Source organism: Phyllobates terribilis, unplaced genomic scaffold (genome assembly GCF_046119375.1).
Source record: "Phyllobates terribilis strain yellow unplaced genomic scaffold, ASM4611937v1 Scaffold_4__5_contigs__length_816908805, whole genome shotgun sequence".
NCBI lineage: Eukaryota > Metazoa > Chordata > Amphibia > Anura > Dendrobatidae > Phyllobates > Phyllobates terribilis.
The window spans coordinates 26,141,662-26,168,020 of NW_027362764.1; the positions used below are offsets into that span (position 1 = coordinate 26,141,662).

At 53.0% G+C, this 26,359-nt stretch overlaps 1 protein-coding gene across 1 annotated transcript in view; it reads right to left on the bottom strand.

The window, feature by feature from the left end:
- The window catches only part of LOC141264832 (uncharacterized), a 70,191-nt gene extending 51,854 nt beyond the window's left edge, over window positions 1-18,337 (bottom strand). Inside the window, exon 1 of the mRNA XM_073677187.1 lies at window positions 18,237-18,337. Coding sequence (XP_073533288.1) covers window positions 18,237-18,300 — 64 coding nt within the window. The 5' untranslated portion in view covers window positions 18,301-18,337. The remainder of the gene's footprint in view (window positions 1-18,236) is intronic.
- Between the last annotated feature and the right edge of the window lie 8,022 nt (window positions 18,338-26,359).

A 26,359-nucleotide genomic window follows, 5' to 3' on the forward strand; every position in this document is an offset into this window, starting at 1 on the left:
ACACTCCCTCTGCAGTGGGGCCGGCTGTCAGTCAGGGTCAGGGGAGCAGTTATAGCTGCTTCCCTGTATTCTCCAAGCAATGACTGACTGACACTCCCTCTGCAGTGGGGCCGGCTGTCAGTCAGGGTCAGGGGCGCAGTTATAGCAGCTTCCGTGTATTCTCCAAGCAATGACTGACTGACACTCCCTCTGCAGTGGGGCCGGCTGTCAGTCAGGGTCAGGGGCACAGTTATAGTTGCTTCCCTGTATTCTCCAAGCAATGACGGACTGACACTCCCTCTGCAGTGGGGCCGGCTGTCAGTCAGGGTCAGGGGCGCAGTTATAGCTGCTTCCCTGTATTCTCCAAGCAATGACTGACTGACACTCCCTCTGCAGTGGGGCCGGCTGTCAGTCAGGGTCAGGGGTGCAGTTATAGTTGCTTCCCTGTATTCTCCAAGCAATGACTGACTGACACTCCCTCTGCAGTGGGGCCGGCTGTCAGTCAGGGTCAGGGGCGCAGTTATAGTTGCTTCCCTGTATTCTCCAAGCAATGACGGACTGACACTCCCTCTGCAGTGGGGCCGGCTGACAGTCAGGGTCATGGGTGCAGTTATAGCTGCTTTCCTGTATTCTCCAAGCAATGACTGACTGACACTCCCTCTGTAGTGGGGCCGGCTGTCAGTCAGGGTCAGGGGTGCAGTTATAGCTGCTTTCCTGTATTCTCCAAGCAATGACTGACTGACACTCCCTCTGTAGTGGGGCCGGCTGACAGTCAGGGTCAGGGGTGCAGTTATAGCTGCTTTCCTGTATTCTCCAAGCAATGACTGACTGACACTCCCTCTGCAGTGGGGCCGGCTGACAGTCAGGGTCAGGGGTGCAGTTATAGCTGCTTTCCTGTATTCTCCAAGCAATGACTGACTGACTCTCCCTCTGCAGTGGGGCCGGCTGTCAGTCAGGGTCAGGGGCGCAGTTATAGCTGCTTCCCTGTATTCTCCAAGCAATGACTGACTGACACTCCCTCTGCAGTGGGGCCGGCTGTCAGTCAGGGTCAGGGGGGCAGTTATAGCAGCTTCCGTGTATTCTCCAAGCAATGACTGACTGACACTCCCTCTGCAGTGGGGCCGGCTGTCAGTCAGGGTCAGGGGCGCAGTTATAGCTGCTTCCCTGTATTCTCCAAGCAATGACTGACTGACACTCCCTCTGCAGTGGGGCCGGCTGTCAGTCAGGGTCAGGGGCGCAGTTATAGCTGCTTCCCTGTATTCTCCAAGCAATGACTGACTGACACTCCCTCTGCAGTGGGGCCGCTGTCAGTCAGGGTCAGGGGCGCAGTTATAGCTGCTTCCCTGTATTCTCCAAGCAATGACTGACTGACACTCCCTCTGCAGTGGGGCCGGCTGTCAGTCAGGGTCAGGGGCGCAGTTATAGCAGCTTCCCTGTATTCTCCAAGCAATGACTGACTGACACTCCCTCTGCAGTGGGGCCGGCTGTCAGTCAGGGTCAGAGGCGCAGTTATAGCTGCTTCCCTGTATTCTCCAAGCAATGACTGACTGACACTCCCTCTGCAGTGGGGCCGGCTGTCAGTCGGGGTCAGGGGCGCAGTTATAGCTGCTTCCCTGTATTCTCCAAGCAATGACTGACTGACTCGCCCTCTGCAGTGGGGCCGGCTGTCAGTCAGGGTCAGGGGCGCAGTTATAGCTGCTTCCCTGTATTCTCCAAGCAATGACTGATTGACTCTCCCTCTGCAGTGGGGCCGGCTGTCAGTCAGGGTCAGGGGCGCAGTTATAGCTGCTTCCCTGTATTCTCCAAGCAATGACTGACTGACACTCCCTCTGCAGTGGGGCCGGCTGTCAGTCACGGTCAGGGGCGCAGTTATAGCTGTTTCCCTGTATTCTCCAAGCAATGACTGACTGACACTCCCTCTGCAGTGGGGCCGGCTGTCAGTCAGGGTCAGGGGCGCAGTTATAGCTGCTTCCCTGTATTCTCCAAACAATGACTGACTGACACTCCCTCTGCAGTGGGGCCGGCTGTCAGTCAGGGTCAGGGGCGCAGTTATAGCAGCTTCTCTGTATTCTCCAAGCAATGACTGACTGACACTCCCTATGCAGTGGGGCCGGCTGTCAGTCAGGGTCAGGGGCGCAGTTATAGCTGCTTTCCTGTATTCTCCAAGCAATGACTGACTGACACTCCCTCTGCAGTGGGGCCGGCTGTCAGTCAGGGTCAGGGGGGCAGTTATAGCTGCTTCCCTGTATTCTCCAAGCAATGACTGACTGACACTCCCTCTGCAGTGGGGCCGGCTGTCAGTCAGGGTCAGGGGCGCAGTTATAGATGCTTCCCTGTATTCTCCAAGCAATGACTGACTGACACTCCCTCTGCAGTGGGGCCGGCTGTCAGTCAGGGTCAGGGGCGCAGTTATAGCTGCTTCCCTGTATTCTCCAAGCAATGAGTGACTGACTCTCCCTCTGCAGTGGGGCCGGCTGTCAGTCAGGGTCAGGGGCGCAGTTATAGCTGCTTCCCTGTATTCTTCAAGCAATGACTGACTGACACTTCCTCTGCAGTGGGGCCGGCTGTCAGTCAGGGTCAGGGGCGCAGTTATAGCAGCTTCCCTGTATTCTCCAAGCAATGACTGACTGACACTCCCTCTGCAGTGGGGCCGGCTGTCAGTCAGGGTCAGGGGAGCAGTTATAGCAGCTTCCCTGTATTCTCCAAGCAATGACTGACTGACACGCCCTCTGCAGTGGGGCCGGCTGTCAGTCGGGGTCAGGGGCGCAGTTATAGCTGCTTCCCTGTATTCTCCAAGCAATGACTGACTGACACGCCCTCTGCAGTGGGGCCGGCTGTCAGTCAGGGTTAGGGGTGCAGTTATAGCTGCTTCCCTGTATTCTCCAAGCAATGACTGACTGACACTCCCTCTGCAGTGGGGCCGGCTGTCAGTCGGGGTCAGGGGCGCAGTTATAGCTGCTTCCCTGTATTCTCCAAGCAATGACTGACTGACACTCCCTCTGCAGTGGGGCCGGCTGTCAGTCAGGGTTAGGGGTGCAGTTATAGCTGCTTCCCTGTATTCTCCAAGCAATGACTGACTGACACTCCCTCTGCAGTGGGGCCGGCTGTCAGTCAGGGTCAGGGGCGCAGTTATAGCTGCTTCCCTGTATTCTCCAAGCAATGACTGACTGACACTCCCTCTGCAGTGGGGCCGGCTGTCAGTCAGGGTCAGGGGCGCAGTTATAGCTGTTTCCCTGTATTCTCCAAGCAATGACTGACTGACACTCCCTCTGCAGTGGGGCCGGCTGTCAGTCAGGGTCAGGGGCGCAGTTATAGCTGCTTCCCTGTATTCTCCAAACAATGACTGACTGACACTCCCTCTGCAGTGGGGCCGGCTGTCAGTCAGGGTCAGGGGCGCAGTTATAGCTGCTTCCCTGTATTCTCCAAGCAATGACTGACTGACACTCCCTCTGCAGTGGGGCCGGCTGTCAGTCAGGGTCAGGGGCGCATTTATAGCTGTTTCCCTGGATTCTCCAAGCAATGACTGACTGACACTCCCTCTGCAGTGGGGCCGGCTGTCAGTCAGGGTCAGGGGCGCAGTTATAGATGCTTCCCTGTATTCTCCAAGCAATGACTGACTGACACTCCCTCTGCAGTGGGGCCGGCTGTAAGTCAGGGTCAGGGGCGCAGTTATAGCTGCTTCCCTGTATTCTCCAAGCAATGACTGACTGACACTCCCTCTGCAGTGGGGCCGGCTGTCAGTCAGGGTCAGGGGCGCAGTTATAGCTGCTTCCCTGTATTCTTCAAGCAATGACTGACTGACACTCCCTCTGCAGTGGGGCCGGCTGTCAGTCAGGGTCAGGGGCGCAGTTATAGCAGCTTCCCTGTATTCTCCAAGCAATGACTGACTGACACTCCCTCTGCAGTGGGGCCGGCTGTCAGTCAGGGTTAGGGGTGCAGTTATAGCTGCTTCCCTGTATTCTCCAAGCAATGACTGACTGACACTCCCTCTGCAGTGGGGCCGGCTGTCAGTCGGGGTCAGGGGCGCAGTTATAGCTGCTTCCCTGTATTCTCCAAGCAATGACTGACTGACACTCCCTCTGCAGTGGGGCCGGCTGTCAGTCAGGGTCAGGGGTGCAGTTATAGCAGCTTCCCTGTATTCTCCAAGCAATGACTGACTGACACGCCCTCTGCAGTGGGGCCGGCTGTCAGTCAGGGTCAGGGGCGCAGTTATAGCTGTTTCCCTGTATTCTCCAAGCAATGACTGACTGACACTCCCTCTGCAGTGGGGCCGGCTGTCAGTCAGGGTCAGGGGCGCAGTTATAGCTGCTTCTCTGTATTCTCCAAGCAATGACTGACTGACACTCCCTATGCAGTGGGGCCGGCTGTCAGTCAGGGTCAGGGGCGCAGTTATAGCTGCTTCCCTGTATTCTCCAAGCAATGACTGACTGACACTCCCTCTGCAGTGGGGCCGGCTGTCAGTCAGGGTCAGGGGCGCAGTTATAGCTGCTTTCCTGTATTCTCCAAGCAATGACTGACTGACACTCCCTCTGCAGTGGGGCCGGCTGTCAGTCAGGGTCAGGGGCGCAGTTATAGCTGCTTTCCTGTATTCTCCAAGCAATGACTGACTGACACTCCCTATGCAGTGGGGCCGGCTGTCAGTCAGGGTCAGGGGCGCAGTTATAGCTGCTTCCCTGTATTCTCCAAGCAATGACTGACTGACACTCCCTATGCAGTGGGGCCGGCTGTCAGTCAGGGTCAGGGGCGCAGTTATAGCTGTTTCCCTGTATTCTCCAAGCAATGACTGACTGACACTCCCTCTGCAGTGGGGCTGGCTGTCAGTCAGGGTCAGGGGCGCAGTTATAGCTGCTTCCCTGTATTCTCCAAGCAATGACTGACTGACTCTCCCTCTGCAGTGGGGCCGGCTGTCAGTCAGGGTCAGGGGCGCAGTTATAGCTGCTTCCCTGTATTCTTCAAGCAATTACTGACTGACACTCCCTCTGCAGTGGGGCCGGGTGTCAGTCAGGGTCAGGGGTGCAGTTATAGCTGCTTCCCTGTATTCTCCAACAATGACTGACTGACTCTCCCTCTGCAGTGGGGCCGGCTGTCAGTCAGGGTCAGGGGCGCAGTTATAGCTGCTTCCCTGTATTCTTCAAGCAATGACTGACTGACACTCCCTCTGCAGTGGGGCCGGGTGTCAGTCAGGGTCAGGGGTGCAGTTATAGCTGCTTCCCTGTATTCTCCAAGCAATGACTGACTGACACTCCCTCTGCAGTGGGATCGGCTGTCAGTCAGGGTCAGGGGCGCAGTTATAGCAGCTTCCGTGTATTCTCCAAGCAATGACTGACTGACACTCCCTCTGCAGTGGGGCCGGCTGTCAGTCAGGGTCAGGGGTGCAGTTATAGCTGCTTCCCTGTATTCTCCAAGCAATGACTGACTGACACTCCCTCTGCAGTGGGACCGGCTGTCAGTCAGGGTCAGGGGCGCAGTTATAGCTGCTTCCCTGTATTCTTCAAGCAATGACTGACTGACACTCCCTCTGCAGTGGGGCCGGGTGTCAGTCAGGGTCAGGGGGGCAGTTATAGCAGCTTCCGTGTATTCTCCAAGCAATGACTGACTGACACTCCCTCTGCAGTGGGGTCGGCTGTCAGTCAGGGTCAGGGGTGCAGTTATAGCTGCTTCCCTGTATTCTCCAAGCAATGACTGACTGACACTCCCTCTGCAGTGGGATCGGCTGTCAGTCAGGGTCAGGGGCGCAGTTATAGCTGCTTCCCTGTATTCTCCAAGCAATGACTGACTGACACTCCCTCTGCAGTGGGGCCGGCTGTCAGTCAGGGTCAGGGGCGCAGTTATAGCGGCTTCCCTGTATTCTCCAAGCAATGACTGACTGACACTCCCTCTGCAGTGGGGCCGGCTGTCAGTCAGGGTCAGGGGCGCAGTTATAGCAGCTTCCGTGTATTCTCCAAGCAATGAGTGACTGACACTCCCTCTGCAGTGGGACCGGCTGTCAGTCAGGGTCAGGGGCGCAGTTATAGCTGCTTCCCTGTATTCTCCAAGCAATGACTGACTGACACTCCCTCTGCAGTAGGGCCGGCTGTCAGTCAGGGTCAGGGGCGCAGTTATAGCTGCTTCCCTGTATTCTCCAAGCAATGACTGACTGACACTCCCTCTGCAGTAGGGCCGGCTGTCAGTCAGGGTCAGGGGCGCAGTTATAGCTGCTTCCCTGTATTCTCCAAGCAATGACTGACTGACACTCCCTCTGCAGTAGGGCCGGCTGTCAGTCAGGGTCAGGGGCGCAGTTATAGCTGCTTCCCTGTATTTTCCAAGCAATGACTGACTGACACTCCCTCTGCAGTGGGGCCGGCTGTCAGTCGGGGTCAGGGGCGCAGTTATAGCTGCTTCCGTGTATTCTCCAAGCAATGACTGACTGACACTCCCTCTGTAGTGGGGCTGGCTGTCAGTCAGGGTCAGGGGCGCAGTTATAGCTGCTTCCCTGTATTCTCCAAGCAATGACTGACTGACTCTCCCTCTGCAGTGGAGCCGGCTGTCAGTCAGGGTCAGGGGCGCAGTTATAGTTGCTTCCCTGTATTCTCCAAACAATGACTGACTGACACTCCCTCTGCAGTGGGCCGGCTGTCAGTCAGGGTCAGGGGCGCAGTTATAGCTGCTTCCCTGTATTCTCCAAGCAATGACTGACTGACACTCCCTCTGCAGTGGATCGGCTGTCAGTCAGGGTCAGGGGTGCAGTTATAGCTGCTTCCCTGTATTCTCCAAGCAATGACTGACTGACACTCCCTCTGCAGTGGGGCCGGCTGTCAGTCAGGGTCAGGGGCGCAGTTATAGCTGCTTCCCTGTATTCTCCAAGCAATGACTGACTGACTCTCCCTCTGTAGTGGGGCCGGCTGTCAGTCAGGGTCAGGGGTGCAGTTATAGCTGCTTCCCTGTATTCTCCAAGCAATGACTGACTGACACTCCCTCTGCAGTGGGGCCGGCTGTCATTCAGGGTCAGGGGTGCAGTTATAGCTGCTTCCCTGTATTCTCCAAGCAATGACTGACTGACTCTCCCTCTGTAGTGGGGCCGGCTGTCAGTCAGGGTCAGGGGTGCAGTTATAGCTGCTTCCCTGTATTCTCCAAGCAATGACTGACTGACACTCCCTCTGCAGTGGGGCCGGCTGTCAGTCAGGGTCAGGGGCGCAGTTATAGCTGCTTCTCTGTATTCTCCAAGCAATGACTGACTGACACTCCCTCTGCAGTGGGGCCGGATGTCAGTCAGGGTCAGGGGCGCAGTTATAGCTTCTTCCCTGTATTCTCCAAGCAATGACTGACTGACACTCCCTCTGCAGTGGGGCCGGCTGTCAGTCAGGGTCAGGGGCGCAGTTATACCTGCTTCCCTGTATTCTCCAAGCAATGACTGACTGACACTCCCTCTGCAGTGGGGCCGGCTGTCAGTCAGGGTCAGGGGTGCAGTTATAGCTGCTTGCCTGTATTCTCCAAGCAATGACTGACTGACTCTCCCTCTGTAGTGGGGCCGGCTGTCAGTCAGGGTCAGGGGTGCAGTTATAGCTGCTTCCCTGTATTCTCCAAGCAATGACTGACTGACACTCCCTCTGCAGTGGGGCCGGCTGTCAGTCAGGGTCATAGGTGCAGTTATAGCTGCTTCCCTGTATTCTCCAAGCAATGACTGACTGACACTCCCTCTGCAGTGGGGCCGGCTGTCAGTCAGGGTCAGGGGCGCAGTTATAGCTGCTTCCCTGTATTCTCCAAACAATGACTGACTGACACTCCCTCTGCAGTGGGGCCGGCTGTCAGTCAGGGTCAGGGGCGCAGTTATAGCAGCTTCTCTGTATTCTCCAAGCAATGACTGACTGACACTCCCTCTGCAGTGGGGCCGGCTGTCAGTCAGGGTCAGGGGCGCAGTTATAGCTGCTTCCCTGTATTCTCCAAGCAATGACTGACTGACACTCCCTCTGCAGTGGGGCCGGCTGTCAGTCAGGGTCAGGGGCGCAGTTATAGCTGCTTTCCTGTATTCTCCAAGCAATGACTGACTGACACTCCCTCTGCAGTGGGGCCGGCTGTCAGTCAGGGTCAGGGGCGCAGTTATAGCAGCTTCTCTGTATTCTCCAAGCAATGACTGACTGACACTCCCTATGCAGTGGGGCCGGCTGTCAGTCAGGGTCAGGGGCGCAGTTATAGCTGCTTCCCTGTATTCTCCAAGCAATGACTGACTGACTCTCCCTCTGCAGTGGGGCTGGCTGTCAGTCAGGGTCAGGGGCGCAGTTATAGCTGCTTCCCTGTATTCTCCAAGCAATGACTGACTGACTCTCCCTCTGCAGTGGGGCCGGCTGTCAGTCAGGGTCAGGGGCGCAGTTATAGCTGCTTCCCTGTATTCTTCAAGCAATGACTGACTGACACTCCCTCTGCAGTGGGGCCGGCTGTCAGTCAGGGTCAGGGGCGCAGTTATAGCTGCTTCCCTGTATTCTTCAAGCACTGACTGACTGACACTCCCTCTGCAGTGGGGCCGGCTGTCAGTCAGGGTCAGGGGCGCAGTTATAGCTGCTTCCCTGTATTCTCCAAGCAATGACTGACTGACACTCCCTCTGCAGTGGGGCCGGCTGTCAGTCAGGGTCAGGGGCGCAGTTATAGCTGCTTCCCTGTATTCTCCAAGCAATGACTGACTGACACTCCCTCTGCAGTGGGATCGGCTGTCAGTCAGGGTCAGGGGCGCAGTTATAGCTGCTTCCCTGTATTCTCCAAGCAATGACTGACTGACACTCCCTCTGCAGTGGGGCCGGCTGTCAGTCAGGGTCAGGGGTGCAGTTATAGCTGCTTCCCTGTATTCTCCAAGCAATGACTGACTGACACTCCCTCTGCAGTGGGATCGGCTGTCAGTCAGGGTCAGGGGCGCAGTTATAGCTGCTTCCCTGTATTCTTCAAGCAATGACTGACTGACACTCCCTCTGCAGTGGGGCCGGGTGTCAGTCAGGGTCAGGGGGGCAGTTATAGCTGCTTCCCTGTATTCTCCAAGCAATGACTGACTGACACTCCCTCTGCAGTGGGGCCGGCTGTCAGTCAGGGTCAGGGGCGCAGTTATAGCAGCTTCCGTGTATTCTCCAAGCAATGAGTGACTGACACTCCCTCTGCAGTGGGACCGGCTGTCAGTCAGGGTCAGGGGCGCAGTTATAGCTGCTTCCCTGTATTCTCCAAGCAATGACTGACTGACACTCCCTCTGCAGTGGGGCCGGCTGTCAGTCAGGGTCAGGGGCGCAGTTATAGCTGCTTCCCTGTATTCTTCAAGCAATGACTGACTGACACTCCCTCTGTAGTGGGGCTGGCTGTCAGTCAGGGTCAGGGGCGCAGTTATAGCTGCTTCCCTGTATTCTCCAAGCAATGACTGACTGACACTCCCTGTGCAGTGGGGCCGGCTGTCAGTCAGGGTCAGGGGCGCGGTTATAGCTGCTTCCCTGTATTCTCCAAGCAATGACTGACTGACACTCCCTCTGCAGTGGAGCCGGCTGTCAGTCAGGGTCAGGGGCGCAGTTATAGCTGCTTCCCTGTATTCTCCAAACAATGACTGACTGACACTCCCTCTGCAGTGGAGCCGGCTGTCAGTCAGGGTAAGGGGCGCAGTTATAGCTGCTTCCCTGTATTCTCCAAGCAATGACTGACTGACACTCCCTCTGCAGTGGGGCCGGCTGTCAGTCAGGGTCAAGGGCGCGGTTATAGCTGCTTCCCTGTATTCCCAATGACTGACTGACACTCCCTCTGCAGTGGGGCCGGCTGTCAGTCAGGGTCAAGGGCGCAGTTATAGCTGCTTCCCTGTATTCTCCAAGCAATGACTGACTGACACTCCCTCTGCAGTGGGGCCGGCTGTCAGTCAGGGTCAGGGGCGCAGTTATAGCAGCTTCTCTGTATTCTCCAAGCAATGACTGACTGACACTCCCTATGCAGTGGGGCCGGCTGTCAGTCGGGGTCAGGGGCGCAGTTATAGCTGCTTCCCTGTATTCTCCAAGCAATGACTGACTGACTCTCCCTCTGCAGTGGGGCCGGCTGTCAGTCAGGGTCAAGGGCGCAGTTATAGCTGCTTCCCTGTATTCTCCAAGCAATGACTGACTGACACTCCCTCTGCAGTGGGGCCGGCTGTCAGTCAGGGTCAGGGGCGCAGTTATAGCAGCTTCTCTGTATTCTCCAAGCAATGACTGACTGACACTCCCTCTGCAGTGGGGCCGGCTGTCAGTCGGGGTCAGGGGCGCAGTTATAGCTGCTTCCCTGTATTCTCCAAGCAATGACTGACTGACTCTCCCTCTGCAGTGGGGTCGGCTGTCAGTCAGGGTCATGGGCGCAGTTATAGCTGCTTCCCTGTATTCTCCAAGCAATGACTGACTGACACTCCCTCTGCAGTGGGGCCGGCTGTCAGTCAGGGTCAGGGGCGCAGTTATAGCAGCTTCTCTGTATTCTCCAAGCAATGACTGACTGACACTCCCTATGCAGTGGGGCCGGCTGTCAGTCAGGGTCAGGGGTGCAGTTATAGCTGCTTCTCTGTATTCTCCAAGCAATGACTGACTGACACTCCCTCTGCAGTGGGGCCGGCTGTCAGTCAGGGTCAGGGGCGCAGTTATAGCTGCTTCCCTGTATTCTCCAAGCAATGACTGACTGACACTCCCTCTGCAGTGGGGCCGGCTGTCAGTCAGGGTCAGGGGCGCAGTTATAGCAGCTTCTCTGTATTCTCCAAGCAATGACTGACTGAAACTCCCTCTGCAGTGGGGCCGGCTGTCAGTCAGGGTCAGGGGCGCAGTTATAGCTGCTTCCCTGTATTCTCCAAGCAATGACTGACTGACACTCCCTCTGTAGTGGGGCTGGCTGTCAGTCAGGGTCAGGGGCGCAGTTATAGCTGCTTCCCTGTATTCTCCAAGCAATGACTGACTGACTCTCCCTCTGCAGTGGAGCCGGCTGTCAGTCAGGGTCAGGGGCGCAGTTATAGCTGCTTCCCTGTATTCTCCAAACAATGACTGACTGACACTCCCTCTGCAGTGGATCGGCTGTCAGTCAGGGTCAGGGGTGCAGTTATAGCTGCTTCCCTGTATTCTCCAAGCAATGACTGACTGACACTCCCTCTGCAGTGGGGCCGGCTGTCAGTCAGGGTCAGGGGCGCAGTTATAGCTGCTTCCCTGTATTCTCCAAGCAATGACTGACTGACACTCCCTCTGCAGTGGGGCCGGCTGTCAGTCAGGGTCAGGGGTGCAGTTATAGCTGCTTCCCTGTATTCTCCAAGCAATGACTGACTGACTCTCCCTCTGCAGTGGGGCCGGCTGTCAGTCAGGGTCACGGGTGCAGTTATAGCTGCTTCCCTGTATTCTCCAAGCAATGACTGACTGACACTCCCTCTGCAGTGGGGCCGGCTGTCAGTCAGGGTCAGGGGTGCAGTTATAGCGGCTTCCCTGTATTCTCCAAGCAATGACTGACTGACACTCCCTCTGCAGTGGGGCCGGCTGTCAGTCAGGGTCAGGGGTGCAGTTATAGCGGCTTCCCTGTATTCTCCAAGCAATGACTGACTGACACTCCCTCTGCAGTGGGGCCGGCTGTCAGTCAGGGTCAGGGGCGCAGTTATAGCTGCTTCCCTGTATTCTCCAAGCAATGACTGACTGACACTCCCTCTGCAGTGGGGCCGGCTGTCAGTCAGGGTCACGGGTGCAGTTATAGCTGCTTCCATGTATTCTCCAAGCAATGACTGACTGACACTCCCTCTGCAGTGGGGCCGGCTGTCAGTCAGGGTCAGGGGTGCAGTTATAGCGGCTTCCCTGTATTCTCCAAGCAATGACTGACTGACACTCCCTCTGCAGTGGGGCCGGCTGTCAGTCAGGGTCAGGGGCGCAGTTATAGCTGCTTCCCTGTATTCTCCAAGCAATGACTGACTGACACTCCCTCTGCAGTGGGGCCGGCTGTCAGTCAGGGTCAGGGGTGCAGTTATAGCTGCTTCCCTGTATTCTCCAAGCAATGACTGACTGACTCTCCCTCTGCAGTGGGGCCGGATGTCAGTCAGGGTCAGGGGCGCAGTTATAGCTTCTTCCCTGTATTCTCCAAGCAATGACTGACTGACACTCCCTCTGCAGTGGGGCCGGCTGTCAGTCAGGGTCAGGGGCGCAGTTATACCTGCTTCCCTGTATTCTCCAAGCAATGACTGACTGACACTCCCTCTGCAGTGGGGCCGGCTGTCAGTCAGGGTCAGGGGTGCAGTTATAGCTGCTTGCCTGTATTCTCCAAGCAATGACTGACTGACTCTCCCTCTGTAGTGGGGCCGGCTGTCAGTCAGGGTCAGGGGTGCAGTTATAGCTGCTTCCCTGTATTCTCCAAGCAATGACTGACTGACACTCCCTCTGCAGTGGGGCCGGCTGTCAGTCAGGGTCAGGGTGCAGTTATAGCTGCTTCACTGTATTCTCCAAGCAATGACTGACTGACTCTCCCTCTGCAGTGGGGCCGGCTGTCAGTCAGGGTCAGGGGTGCAGTTATAGCTGCTTCCCTGTATTCTCCAAGCAATGACTGACTGACACTCCCTCTGCAGTGGGGTCGGCTGTCAGTCAGGGTCAGGGGTGCAGTTATAGCTGCTTCCCTGTATTCTCCAAGCAATGACTGACTGACACTCCTTCTGCAGTGGGGCCGGCTGTCAGTCAGGGTCAGGGGCGCAGTTATAGCTGCTTCTCTGTATTCTCCAAGCAATGACTGACTGACACTCCCTCTACAGTGGGGCCGGCTGTCAGTCAGGGTCAGGGGTGCAGTTATAGCTGCTTCCCTGTATTCTCCAAGCAATGACTGACTGACACTCCCTCTGCAGTGGGGCCGGCTGTCAGTCAGGGTCAGGGGTGCAGTTATAGCTGCTTCTCTGTATTCTCCAAGCAATGACTGACTGACACTCCCTCTGCAGTGGGGCCGGTTGTCAGTCAGGGTCAGGGGTGCAGTTATAGCTGCTTCTCTGTATTCTCCAAGCAATGACTGACTGACACTCCCTCTGCAGTGGGGTCGGCTGTCAGTCAGGGTCAGGGGTGCAGTTATAGCTGCTTCTCTGTATTCTCCAAGCAATGACTGACTGACACTCCCTCTGCAGTGGGGCCGGTTGTCAGTCAGGGTCAGGGGTGCAGTTATAGCTGCTTCTCTGTATTCTCCAAGCAATGACTGACTGACACTCCCTCTGCAGTGGGGCCGGCTGTCAGTCAGGGTCAGGGGTGCAGTTATAGCTGCTTCCCTGTATTCTCCAAGCAATGACTGACTGACACTCCCTCTGCAGTGGGGCCGGCTGTCAGTCAGGGTCAGGGGTGCAGTTATAGCTGCTTCCCTGTATTCTCCAAGCAATGACTGACTGACTCTCCCTCTGTAGTGGGGCCGGCTGTCAGTCAGGGTCAGGGGCGCAGTTATAGCTGCTTCCCTGTATTCTCCAAGCAATGACTGACTGACACTCCCTCTGCAGTGGGGCCGGCTGTCAGTCAGGGTCAGGGGTGCAGTTATAGCTGCTTCCCTGTATTCTCCAAGCAATGAATGACTGACACTCCCTCTGCAGTGGGGCCGGCTGTCAGTCAGGGTCAGGGGCGCAGTTATAGCTGCTTCTCTGTATTCTCCAAGCAATGACTGACTGACACTCCCTCTGCAGTGGGGCCGGCTGTCAGTCAGGTTCAGGGGCGCAGTTATAGCCGCTTCTCTGTATTCTCCAAGCAATGACTGACTGACTCTCCCTCTGCAGTGGGGCCGGCTGTCAGTCAGGTTCAGGGGTGCAGTTATAGCCGATTCTCTGTATTCTCCAAGCAATGACTGACTGACACTCCCTCTGCAGTGGGGCCGGCTGTCAGTCAGGGTCAGGGGTGCAGTTATAGCTGCTTCCCTGTATTCTCCAAGCAATGTCTGACTGACACTCCCTCTGCAGTGGGGCCGGCTGTCAGTCAGGGTCAGGGGTGCAGTTATAGTTGCTTCCCTGTATTCTCCAAGCAATGTCTGACTGACACTCCCTCTGCAGTGGGGCCGGCTGTCAGTCAGGGTCAGGGGTGCAGTTATAGCTGCTTCCCTGTATTCTCCAAGCAATGTCTGACTGACACTCCCTCTGCAGTGGGGCCGGCTGTCAGTCAGGGTCAGGGGTGCAGTTATAGCTGCTTCCCTGTATTCTCCAAGCAATGACTGACTGACACTCCCTCTGCAGTGGGGCCGGCTGTCAGTCAGGGTCAGGGGTGCAGTTATATCTGCTTCCCTGTATTCTCCAAGCAATGACTGAGTGACACTGCCTCTGCAGTGGGGTCGGCTGTCAGTCAGGGTCAGGGGTGCAGTTATAGCTGCTTCCCTGTATTCTCCAAGCAATGTCTGACTGACTCTCCCTCTGCAGTGGGGCCGGCTGTCAGTCAGGGTCAGGGGTGCAGTTATAGCTGCTTCCCTGTATTCTCCAAGCAATGTCTGACTGACTCTCCCTCTGCAGTGGGGCCGGCTGTCAGTCAGGGTCAGGGGTGCAGTTATAGCTGCTTCCCTGTATTCTCCAAGCAATGTCTGACTGACTCTCCCTCTGCAGTGGGGCCGGCTGTCAGTCAGGGTCAGGGGTGCAGTTATAGCTGCTTCCCTGTATTCTCCAAGCAATGACTGACTGACACTCCCTCTGCAGTGGGGCTGGCTGTCAGTCAGGGTCAGGGTGCAGTTATATCTGCTTCCCAGTATTCTCCAAGCAATGACTGACTGACACTGCCTCTGCAGTGGGGCCGGCTGTCAGTCAGGGTCAGGGGTGCAGTTATAGCTGCTTCCCTGTATTCTCCAAGCAATGACTGACTGACACTCCCTCTGCAGTGGGGCCGGCTGTCAGTCAGGGTCAGGGGCGCAGTTATAGCTGCTTCCCTGTATTCTCCAAGCAATGACTGACTGACACTCCCTCTGCAGTGGGGCCGGCTGTCAGTCAGGGTCAGGGGTGCAGTTATAGCTGCTTCCCTGTATTCTCCAAGCAATGACTGACTGACACTCCCTCTGCAGTGGGGCCGGCTGTCAGTCAGGTTCAGGGGCGCAGTTATAGCTGCTTCCCTGTATTCTCCAAGCAATGACTGACTGACACTCCCTCTGCAGTGGGGCCGGCTGTCAGTCAGGGTCAGGGGCGCATTTATAGCTGCTTCCCTGTATTCTCCAAGCAATGACTGACTGACTCTCCCTCTGCAGTGAGGCCGGCTGTCAGTCAGGGTCAGGGGTGCAGTTACAGCTGCTTCCCTGTATTCTCCAAGCAATGACTGACTGACACTCCCTCTGCAGTGGAGCCGGCTGTCAGTCAGGGTCAGGGGCGCAGTTATAACAGCTTCCCTGTATTCTCCAAGCAATGACTGACTGACACTCCCTCGGCAGTGGGGCCGGCTGTCAGTCAGGGTCAGGGGTGCAGTTACAGCTGCTTCCCTGTATTCTCCAAGCAATGACTGACTGACACTCCCTCAGCAGTGGGGCCGGCTGTCAGTCAGGGTCAGGGGAGCAGTTATAGCTGCTTCCCTGTATTCTCCAAGCAATGACTGACTGACACTCCCTCTGCAGTGGGGCCGGCTGTCAGTCAGGGTCAGGGTGCAGTTATATCTGCTTCCCTGTATTCTCCAAGCAATGTCTGACTGACACTCCCTCTGCAGTGAGGCCGGCTGTCAGTCAGGGTCAGGGGCGCAGTTATAGCTGCTTCCCTGTATTCTCCAAGCAATGACTGACTGACACTCCCTCTGCAGTGGAGCCGGCTGTCAGTCAGGGTCAGGGGGGCAGTTATAGCTGCTTCCCTGTATTCTCCAAGCAATGACTGACTGACACTCCCTCTGCAGTGGGGCCGGCTGTCAGTCAGGGTCAGGGGGGCAGTTATAGCTGCTTCCCTGTATTCTCCAAGCAATGACTGACTGACACTCCCTCTGCAGTGGAGCCGGCTGTCAGTCAGGGTCAGGGGCGCAGTTATAGCTGCTTCCCTGTATTCTCCAAGCAATGACTGACTGACACTCCCTCTGCAGTGGAGCCGGCTGTCAGTCAGGGTCAGGGGCGCAGTTATAGCTGCCACCCTGTATTCTCCAAGCAATGACTGACTGACACTCCCTCTGCAGTGGGGCCGGCTGTCAGTCAGGGTCAGGGGGGGCAGTTATAGCTGCTTCCCTGTATTCTCCAAGCAATGACTGACTGACACTCCCTCTGCAGTGGAGCCGGCTGTCAGTCAGGGTCAGGGGGGCAGTTATAGCTGCTTCCCTGTATTCTCCAAGCAATGACTGACTGACACTCCCTCTGCAGTGGGGCCGGCTGTCAGTCAGGGTCAGGGGGGCAGTTATAGCTGCTTCCCTGTATTCTCCAAGCAATGACTGACTGACACTCCCTCTGCAGTGGAGCCGGCTGTCAGTCAGGGTCAGGGGCGCAGTTATAGCTGCCACCCTGTATTCTCCAAGCAATGACTGACTGACACTCCCTCTGCAGGGGGGCCGGCTGTCAGTCAGGGTCAGGGGCGCAGTTATAGCTGCTTCCCTGTATTCTCCAAGCAATGACTGACTGACACTCCCTCTGCAGTGGGGCCGGCTGTCAGTCAGGGTCAGGGGCGCAGTTATAGCTGCTTCCCTGTATTCTCCAAGCAATGACTGACTGACACTCCCTCTGCAGTGGGGCCGGCTGTCAGTCAGGGTCAGGGGCGCAGTTATAGCTGCTTCCCTGTATTCTCCAAGCAATGACTGACTGACACTCCCTCTGCAGGGGGGCCGGCTGTCAGTCAGTGTCAGGGGAGCAGTTATAGCTGCTTCTCTGTATTCTCCAAGCAATGACTGACCCGGTACCAGTGCCGCCCCCATGACTGAAACCTCATGCTGGTGGGGAGAATAAAGTTCATTTTCTCCCGGCAGTTTTCGGTTACGTGCAGGCGCCGGGCAGCATAATGACACTATTAACCAGCTGATTAACCCCAGGCCTTTTTTCTGGTGACAGATTTGTTGAAAGGTGGAAAAAGTTCTGAAGTTATAGTGAAATGTTTCTACATGACAAAAACTTGGAATGTTAACAGGGGTGTGTAGACTCCATGACACCTTCTGTCTGCCTGCGGCTTCCAGTTCTTGAGTCACCAGTCAGCCTGCGGTCTTCAGTAACTCTGCTACCTGTCTGAGGTCTCCATGGCGCCTCATGTCTGCCTGCGGCTTCCAGTCTTTAAGTCTCCAGTCAGCCTGTGGTCTTCAGTAACTCTGCTACATGTCTGTGGTCTCCATGGCGCCTCATGTCTGCTTGCGGCTTCTAGAAACTCTGCTACCTGTCTGTCTGCAGCTTTCAGTACCACTGCTAACTGTCTACAGTCTTCTGGACATCTCATGGATGTCTGAGGCTTCCAGTCCCTGATTTGCAGGTGTGCGGCTTTTAGTACCTCTGCTAACAGTCTCCTGTCTGCTATCCATGTCCTGTGCACCTCCTCCGTTAGCTGCACCGACGCCTGTGGCCCGTGTGCCCACCTGGATCCACCGCATCTATTGAGCCCCTTTCCAACACATTTCTCCTCTCTCCCCACAGAGAACAGGTGACCGCTTGTGTATAGGGAAGTTGGGAGAGACAGCGTTCCACAGACTGGTGTATAATTGTGTCCTTACTACCATCACTGCTGCAGATGAGCCGATAGATTCTAGCCGACCTGAATTCTAATCAAATATTACAAAAATCAGCATTTGGCAAAATGTGGATTTTTTGGTAATTTGCTTCTGCGCAGATTCAGCAGTATGACAGCTGCTGGTCGTCATTTTGCTGCTCTGTAACCGTCCATCAAAAGGTTAAAAATAAGATCACTATGTATAATCCCTTTTCACCTCTCCGGCCCCTCCGCTCCTCACCGTCACCGTCTGGTCCTCTGCGCGTCTTCTTATCGCCGTTGAGGACTGAAACCTCGGCTTCTTCCCGCTAAGTCAGAAATTAGGCTTTGGTGAAAGCAGTTTCCAGGCATGACATTGTGACCGTATTCACACTTCATCAGAAACATCCCGACCTCATCAGGACCAGAAGTCCCGGCCCAAGGATCCAGAGCTCACCGGCGATAAGAAGATGCGCAGAGAACCGGACGGTGACGGTGAGGAGCGGAGGGGCCGGAGAGCTGAGCAGTGGGGTAAGTATAAGTTTATTAAGCTGTAGGGTCCGGAGAGACCCCAGAACATAATAAGGGACTTTCAGTTTGCAGACAATAACTTCTCAGTGAATGGAATTTCCCAGGAAATCTGTGGAGTTTGGTAAATTCAGACCTGTCCGGTCCGGTGAATGAGAATGTGGCTCGGCTTTATTTCGTGGTGACTCCTCACCGGGGCGGTTACCTGTAGGATCGTCCTCTCTGCATCGCACATCACTTTCTTCATTCTTCATTATGGCTTTCAGCATTAAGATTCTTCAGATCTTTACCCGGATTTCAGAGCTGTAAAAGAAATAATGGAAAACTTACAGCTGGAAGAAAACATCAGAGAAAGGAAGAAAAGTCACAAAAGGAAAAGTCACAGAATGAAGGAAAAGTCAGATGGAAAGTTCTAGATGAGCAGAGAAGATCAGTAAAGAGGAGCCATCAGCTCTTCTGACACGACGGCTTTCCTACATTTCCCATAATATTATTCTGGAGCGTCGCTCCTTATATCTCTACATTGCTCCGCTCCTCCATTATTCTTACCGATAATGTAGGTGTTCTTCATCATACTTCCTTACTAGTTACTTTCCAATATCTCATACATGAACTCTGAAGCCTTTATTCTGAAGGATTCGAAGGTGGAACTATTACCACAAAACCAGAGAAATCCCCCCTTAGTTGGTGGCCCTGATGGTGTGAAGGGTGGGCTCTCCTTCATACTATAGCCAGGGAAAGATGGACACTCATGAATGAATCTCTTTGTAACTATTTCACCTATTTTATGTAACTGCTGAAATTATTATTTTTATTGGACAATCCGAGAATAAACCTCTACATTTTTATAAGAATATCATGATAGTGGGTACGAAAAGTATTCAGACCCCTTTACATTTTTCACTCTTTGTTTCATTGCAGCCATTTGGTAAATTCTATAAAGTTCATTTTTTTCTCAGTAAAGTCCACTCTGCACCCCGTCTTCACTGAAAAATACAGAAATGTAGAAATTCTTGCCAATTTATTAAAAAAGAAAAACTGAAATATCACCTGGTCATAAGTATTCAGACCCTTTGCTCACACACTCATATTTAAGTCACATGCTGTCCATTTCCTTGTGATCCTCCTTGAGATGGTTCTACTCCTTCATTGGAGTCCAGCTGTGTTTAATTAAACTGATAGGACTTGATTTGGAAAGGCGCACACCTGTCTATATAAGACCTCACAGCTCACACTACATGTCAGACCAAATGAGAATCATGAGCTCAAAGGAACTGCCCAAGGAGCTCAGAGACAGAATTGTGGCAAGGCACAGATCTGGCCAAGGTTACCAAAGAATTTCTGCATTACTCAAGGTTCCTAAAGCACAGTGGCCTCCATAATACTTAAATGGAAGAAGTTTGGGACCACCAGAGGTCTTCCTAGACCTGGCTGTCCTGCCAAACTGAGCAATCGTGGGAGAAGAGCCTTGGTGAGAGAGGTAAAGAAGAACCCCAAGATCACTGCGGCTGAGCTCCAGAGATGCAGTAGGGAGATGGAACAAACTTCCACAAAGTCAACTATCACTGCAGCCCTCCACCAGTCAGGTCTTTATGGCAGAGTGGCCTGACGGCAGCCTCTCCTCAGTGCAAGATATATGAAAGCCTGCATAGAGTTTGCTCAAAAACACATGAAGGACTCCCAGACTATGAGAAATAAGATTCTCTGGTCTGATGAGACGAAGATAGAACTTTTTAGTGGTAATTCTAAGCGGTATGTGTGGAGAAAACCAGGCACTATTCATCACCTGCTCAATACAATCCCAACAGTGAAACATGGTGGTGGCAGCATCATGTTATGGAGGTGTTTTTCAGCTGCAGGGACAGGACGACTGGTTGCAATTGAAGGAAACATGAATGCGGCCAAGTACAGAGATATCCTGGATGAAAGCCTCTTCCAGAGTGCTCTGGACCTCAGACTTGGCTGAAGGTTCACCTTCCAACAAGACAATGGCCCTAAACACACAGCTAAAATAACAAAGGAGTGGCTTCAGAACAACTCTGTGACCATTCTTGACTGGCCCAGCCAGAGCCCTGACCGAAACCCAAATGAGCATCTCTGGAGAGACCTGAAAATGGCTGTCCACCAACGTTCACCATCCAACCTGCCGGAACTGGAGAGGATCTGCCAGGAAGAATGGCAGAGGATCCCCAAATCCAGGGGTGAAAAACTTGTTGCATCATTCCCAAGAAGACTCATGGCTGTACTAGCTCAAAAGGGGGCTTCTACTCAATACTGAGCAAAGGGGCTGAAGACTTATGACCATGTGATATTTCAGTTTTTCTTTTTTAATAAATTTGCAAAAATTTCTACATTTCTGTTTTTTTTCAGTCAGGATGGGGACAGAGTGGACTTTACTGAGAAAAAAATTACCAAATGGCTGCAATGAAACAAAGAGTGAAAAATGTAAAGGGGTCTGAATACTTTCCGTACCCACTGTATTCTTGGAACAATCGTATCTGGTAAACAGTCCTATACACATATATATATATACACACTGCTCAAAAACATAAAGGGAACACTGAAATACCCATCCTAGATGTGAATGAATGAAATCTTCTCATTGAATACTTTGTTCTGTAGAAGCTGAATGTGCTGAGAACAAAATCACCCAAAAATCATCAATGGAAATCACATTTATTAACCAATGGAGGCCTGGATGTGGAGTCACCCCCAAAATTACAGTGGAAAAACACCCTACAGGCTGATCCAACTGTGATGTAATGTCCTTAAAACAAGTCACAATGAGGCTGAGTATTGTGTGTGGCCTCCACGTGCCTGTATGACCTCCCTACAACGCCTGGGCATGCTCCTGATGAGGCAGAGTATTGTGTGTGGCCTCCACGTGCCTGTATGACCTCCCTACCACGCCTGGGCATGCTCCTGATGAGGCTGAGTATTGTCTGTGGCCTCCACGTGCCTGTATGACCTCCCTACAACACCTGGGCATGCTCCTGATGAGGCTGAGTATTGTGTGTGGCCTCCACGTGCCTGTATGACCTCCCTACAACGCCTGGGCATGCTCCTGATGAGGCTGAGTATTGTGTGTGGCCTCCACGTGCCTGTATGACCTCCCTACAACGCCTGGGCATGCTCCTGATGAGGCTGAGTATTGTGTGTGGCCTCCACGTGCCTGTATGACCTCCCTACAATGCCTGGGCATGCTCCTGATGAGGCTGAGTATTGTGTGTGGCCTCCACGTGCCTGTATGACCTCCCTACAACGCCTGGGCTTGCTCCTGATGAGGCTGAGTATTGTGTGTGACCTCCACGTGCCTGTGTGACCTCCCTACAACGCCTGGGTATGCTCCTGATGAGGCTGAGTATTGTGTGTGGCCTCCACGTGCCTGTATGACCTCCCTACAACGCCTGGGCATGCTCCTGATGAGGCTGAGTATTGTGTGTGGCCTCAACGTGCCTGTATGACCTTCCTACAACGCCTGGGCATGCTCCTGATGAGGCTGAGTATTGTGTGTGGCCTCCACGTGCCTGTATGACCTCCCTACAACGCCTGGGCATGCTCCTGATGAGGTTGCGGATGGTCTCCTGTGGGATCTCCTCCCAGACCCTGACTAAAGCATCCGCCAACTCCTGGACAGTCTGTGGCGCAACGTGACGTTGCTGGATGGAGCGAGACATGATGTCCCAGATGTGCTCAATCATCTTCAGGCCTGGGGAACGGGCGGCCAGTCCATAGCTTCAATGCCTTCATCTTGCAGGAACTGCTGCCACACTCCAGCCACATGAGGTCTGGCATTGTCCTGCATTAGGAGGAACCCAGGGCCAACCGCACCAGCATATGGTCTCACAAGGGGTCTGAGGATCTCATCTCGGTACCTAATGGCAGTCAGGCTACCTCTGGCGAGCACATGGAGGGCTGTGCAGCCCTCCAAAGAAATGCCACCCCACACCATTACTGACCCACTGCCAAACCGGTCATGCTGAAGGATGTTGCAGGCAGCAGATCGCTCTCCATGGCGTCTCCAGACTCTGTCACGTCTGTCACATGTGCTCAGTGTGAACCTGCTTTCATCTGTGAAGAGCACAGGGCGCCAGTGGCGACTTTACCAATCCTGGTGTTCTGTGGCAAATGCCAAGCGTCCTGCACGGTGTTGGGCTGTGAGCACAACCCTCATCTGTGGACGTCGGGCCCGTTTGTGCAGACACATGCACATTTGTCGCCTGCTGGAGGTCATTTTGCAGGGCTCTGGCAGTGCTCCTCCTGTTCCTCCTTGCACATAGGCGGAGGTAGCGGTCCTGCTGCTGGGTTGTTGCCCTCCTACGGCCCCCTCCACGTCTTCTGGTGTCCTGGCCTGTCTCCTGGTAGTGCCTCCAGCCTCTGGACACTACGCTGACAGACACAGCAAAACTTCTTGCCACAGCTCGCATTGATGTGCCATCCTGGATGAGCTGCACTACCTGAGCAACTTCTGTGGGTTGTAAAGTCCGTCTCATGCTACCACGAGTGTGAAAGCACAACCAGCATTCAAAAGTGACCGAAACATCAGCCAGAAAGCATTGGTACTGAGATGTGGTCTGTGGTCCCCACCTGCAGAACCACTCCTTTATTGAGGGGGTCTTGATAATTGCCAATAATTTCCATCTATTGTCTATTCCATTTGCAGAACAGCAGGTGAGATTGATTGTCAATCAGTGTTTGATTTCACAGAAGTTTGATGCACTTGGAGTTATATTCTGGTGATTAAGTCTTCCCTTTATTTTTTTGAGCAGTTTATATAAATATATGAAATTAGTAAGTGATACCAAGAAGCTGAGAAGAAAGCGGAGGGCACCACCTAAACCGATATACTATGATGCTCGACCCGTCACATACAGAAACCCATGATCAACATATGAAAACATAAAAAGCAGTATGCATAGACGGGGATCACCAAACCAGATCAATTCAGAATACATTTTTATTAAACACTGAACTCGACAAACAGAGTTAAAAACATTTAAAAAGCAGAATGCTGAAACCACATAACCAGCCGCAACATAGATTTGTATTGGCCGAGCCTCCGAAAAGGTCACCACCAGAAGAAAAGTGCAAAATGGCTTAAACATTAAAAGAGATAGAACATGGTCCATTTTATCCAAGTCAAAGTGTAACAGTGCAAGACAGAATCCTACTCACCATTGATCCCATTAGTATCTATGCTCCGTCCACTGGAAAATGACCTGTGCTAATGTCCGTCAGAGGAGGACATCAGAAAACTAATGATTGCAATCATTTCCCCATATAAATAACAGGGTAAGCCATAGGTGACCGTGTGCAAATACACACCAGAGGCATAAAAGACCCCCCAACCTTTTATGTAAAACTACACGGGGGGAACCTGTTAATGGTCTCAAGGCAGCTGGGACCACAGTCACCAAGAAAACCATTGGTAACACATTACACCTTAAAGGTTTAAAACCCTGCAGTGCCCGCAAGGTCCCCCTGTCAAGAAGGCACATGTGCAGGCCCGTCTGAAGTTTGCCAGTGAACACCTGGATGATTCTGTGAGTTATTGGGAGAAGGTGCTGTGCTCAGATGAGACAAAAATTGAGCTCTTTGGCTTTAACTCAACTCGCCGTGTTTGGAAGAAGAAGAAGGATGAGTACAACCCTAAGAACATCATCCCAACCGTGAAGCATGGTAGGGGAAACATTAAACTTTGGGGGTGCTTTTCTGCAAAGTGGACAAGACGACTGCACCGTACTGAAGGGAAGATGGATGGGGTCATGTTTTGCGAGATTTTGGCCAACAGCCTCCTTCCTTGAGAAAGAGCATTGTGTTACAACTCTCCTGTTAGTTTTTTTTTAGTTTGCTGGTCACATGACCATTTTGCCTATTTAATCCGGCTCCGCCCTCCTGGCTTTGCTGGACTTCATTTGTATTTACTACTCTTGAGCTAGCTTGTTGCTCTGTTGCCGTTCTCTGTTCGTTTTGCTAGGTCTTCTGACCTCTTCGCTTTTTGTTGTGTGTTTGTCTTTGACTGCTACTATTTCTGCTAGGAGGTGTCCAACTTATCCCAGTCCCTAGATCTTGTAGGGATCCCTCCCTCACATCTATAGGTCTGCGTTCAGACTAGCCTAGAACTTTAGCGGGTCTGATCGCAGGATCAGGTTCCCCGTTACATCGTAGGGATCTAGTTTAGTTCTATTGTAGGGACAGATCTCCTGTCTTTCCTTAGTCTCTGTAGCAGATCATAACACATTGAAGATGGGTCATGGCTGGGTCTTCCAGCAAGACAATGACCCAAAACATACAGCCAAGGCAACAAAGGAGTGGCTCAAAAAGAAGCACAGTAAGGTCATGGAGTGGCCTAGCCAGTCTCCAGACCTTGATCCCATAGAAAACTTATGGAGGGAGTTGAAGCTCCGAGTTGCCAAGTGACAGCCTCAAAATCTGAATGATTTAGAGATGATCTACAAAGAGGAGTGGACCAAAACTCCTCCTGACATGTGCGCAACCCTCATCATTAACTACAAACAACCTCTGACTGCTGTGCTGCCAACAAGGGTTTTGCCACCAAGTATTAAGTGTTGTTTGCCAGAGGGATCAAATACTTATTTCTCACTGCAAAATGCAAAAAAAATGTATCTAATTTATACAATGCGATCTACTTGATTTTTTTTTATATTCTATCTCTCAATGTTAAAATTAACCTACCCTTAAAATTATAGACTGTTCATGTCTTTGTCAGTGGGCAAATTTACAAAAACAGCAAGGGATCAAATACTTATTTCCTTCACTGTAATTACTTCCCTGATGAAAACTTGCGGCAAGGATTTGGCATTCGGTAAAGCTGGTAACACGACAAAATGAGACATTTTACTGATCCTACAACCACCATAAGGATTACAGTATTCCCCACCGACACGGGTAGAGCCATGATAAAATCGACCGATAAGTGAGTCCGGGGTCTGCTGTACTGGGAATCTCCAATGGTTGTAGAGCCCCCGACGGACGAGTATGAGGGGTCTTAGAACGCGTACAGACACTGCAGGCTGCTACATACTCTCAGACATCCTTATGAGCACCTGGCCACCAAAAACGCAGAGTAAGCAGATCCGTGGTGGCTTTATTACCAGGATGTCCGGCCAACACCGAATCCTGATTGTCACTCAGGACTCTAAGATGGAGATTTATAGGAACAAACAGTTTACCAAGTGGACAGGCAGCAGGGTCGTCCCCCCGAGCGTCGACAACCTCTCTTTCCAGATCAGAGCATATAGACGCCATAACCACCCCCTTTTGAACACTAGGTACCGGTTCACACTTATCTCCTTCCCCAGGAAAATAATAGGATAAGGCATCTGCCTTCATATTTTTGTTCCCCGGCCTATATGTGACAAAAATGTTAAACCTGGTAAAGAACAATGCCCATCTTGCCTGACGAGGTGTTAGATGTTTCGCTGACTCCAAGTACACCATATTCTTATGGTCCGTGATTACCATAACAGGGTGGGCCGCTCTCTCCAAAAAATGACGCCACTCTTCAAAAGCCCATTTGATTGCAAAGAGTTCCCTGTTACCAATGTCATAATTTTTCTCAGCAGGTGACAATTTTTTAGAAGAATAAGCAGATGGTTGCCATTTACCAGGAGACGCACCCTGTGACAATACAGCCCCCACTCCACCTCCGACACATCGAACTCAGCGATAAAAGGCTGAGAGACGTCAAGCTGTATAAGAATCGGCGCGGAAGAAAAACACCTTTTCAACATCATCTGAGCAGACATTATAAGGTACAAATAAGCGATGATTACAATCTGAAGAATTATTGATGGTGGATCCCTGATGTTGGTCTGCACCTGGTCTATTGCAGGGAGAGATCTCATGATACATTGCAGTCATACAGGCCTCCATACTTGTTCTGTCTCTGCTGTCATCGGCTTTATAACTATTAGACGCTGCATTATGTTATGTTGGAATATGGGATACTATAAGTGGTGTTTTCCTTCCCTCAGATATTACACCCTGGGGCCATTTCGCTCTTTTCTGCAGGACTCTATTCCTGAGACTTGTCCGCACACCCTGTTGATGGGAACAGCTGCATTGCTCCTCAGCTAAGAGCAGGTGTGATGTAATTACAGAACTAATCTGTCGCCATTTACATGGAACTTGTGTGTTTTTTCTTTTAAATAGCTCCATTGTGTGTTCAGCAAACAGCCGTGAGTAAGACCCCTCAGATAGTGGAGACCCCTGGGCTCACACTGCTGCTCTTGTTACTGTCGTGTATTTTAACTACTTTGTGAATAAACTTAATCTTCTATTACTTGTGGATCTCGGCTGGAACGT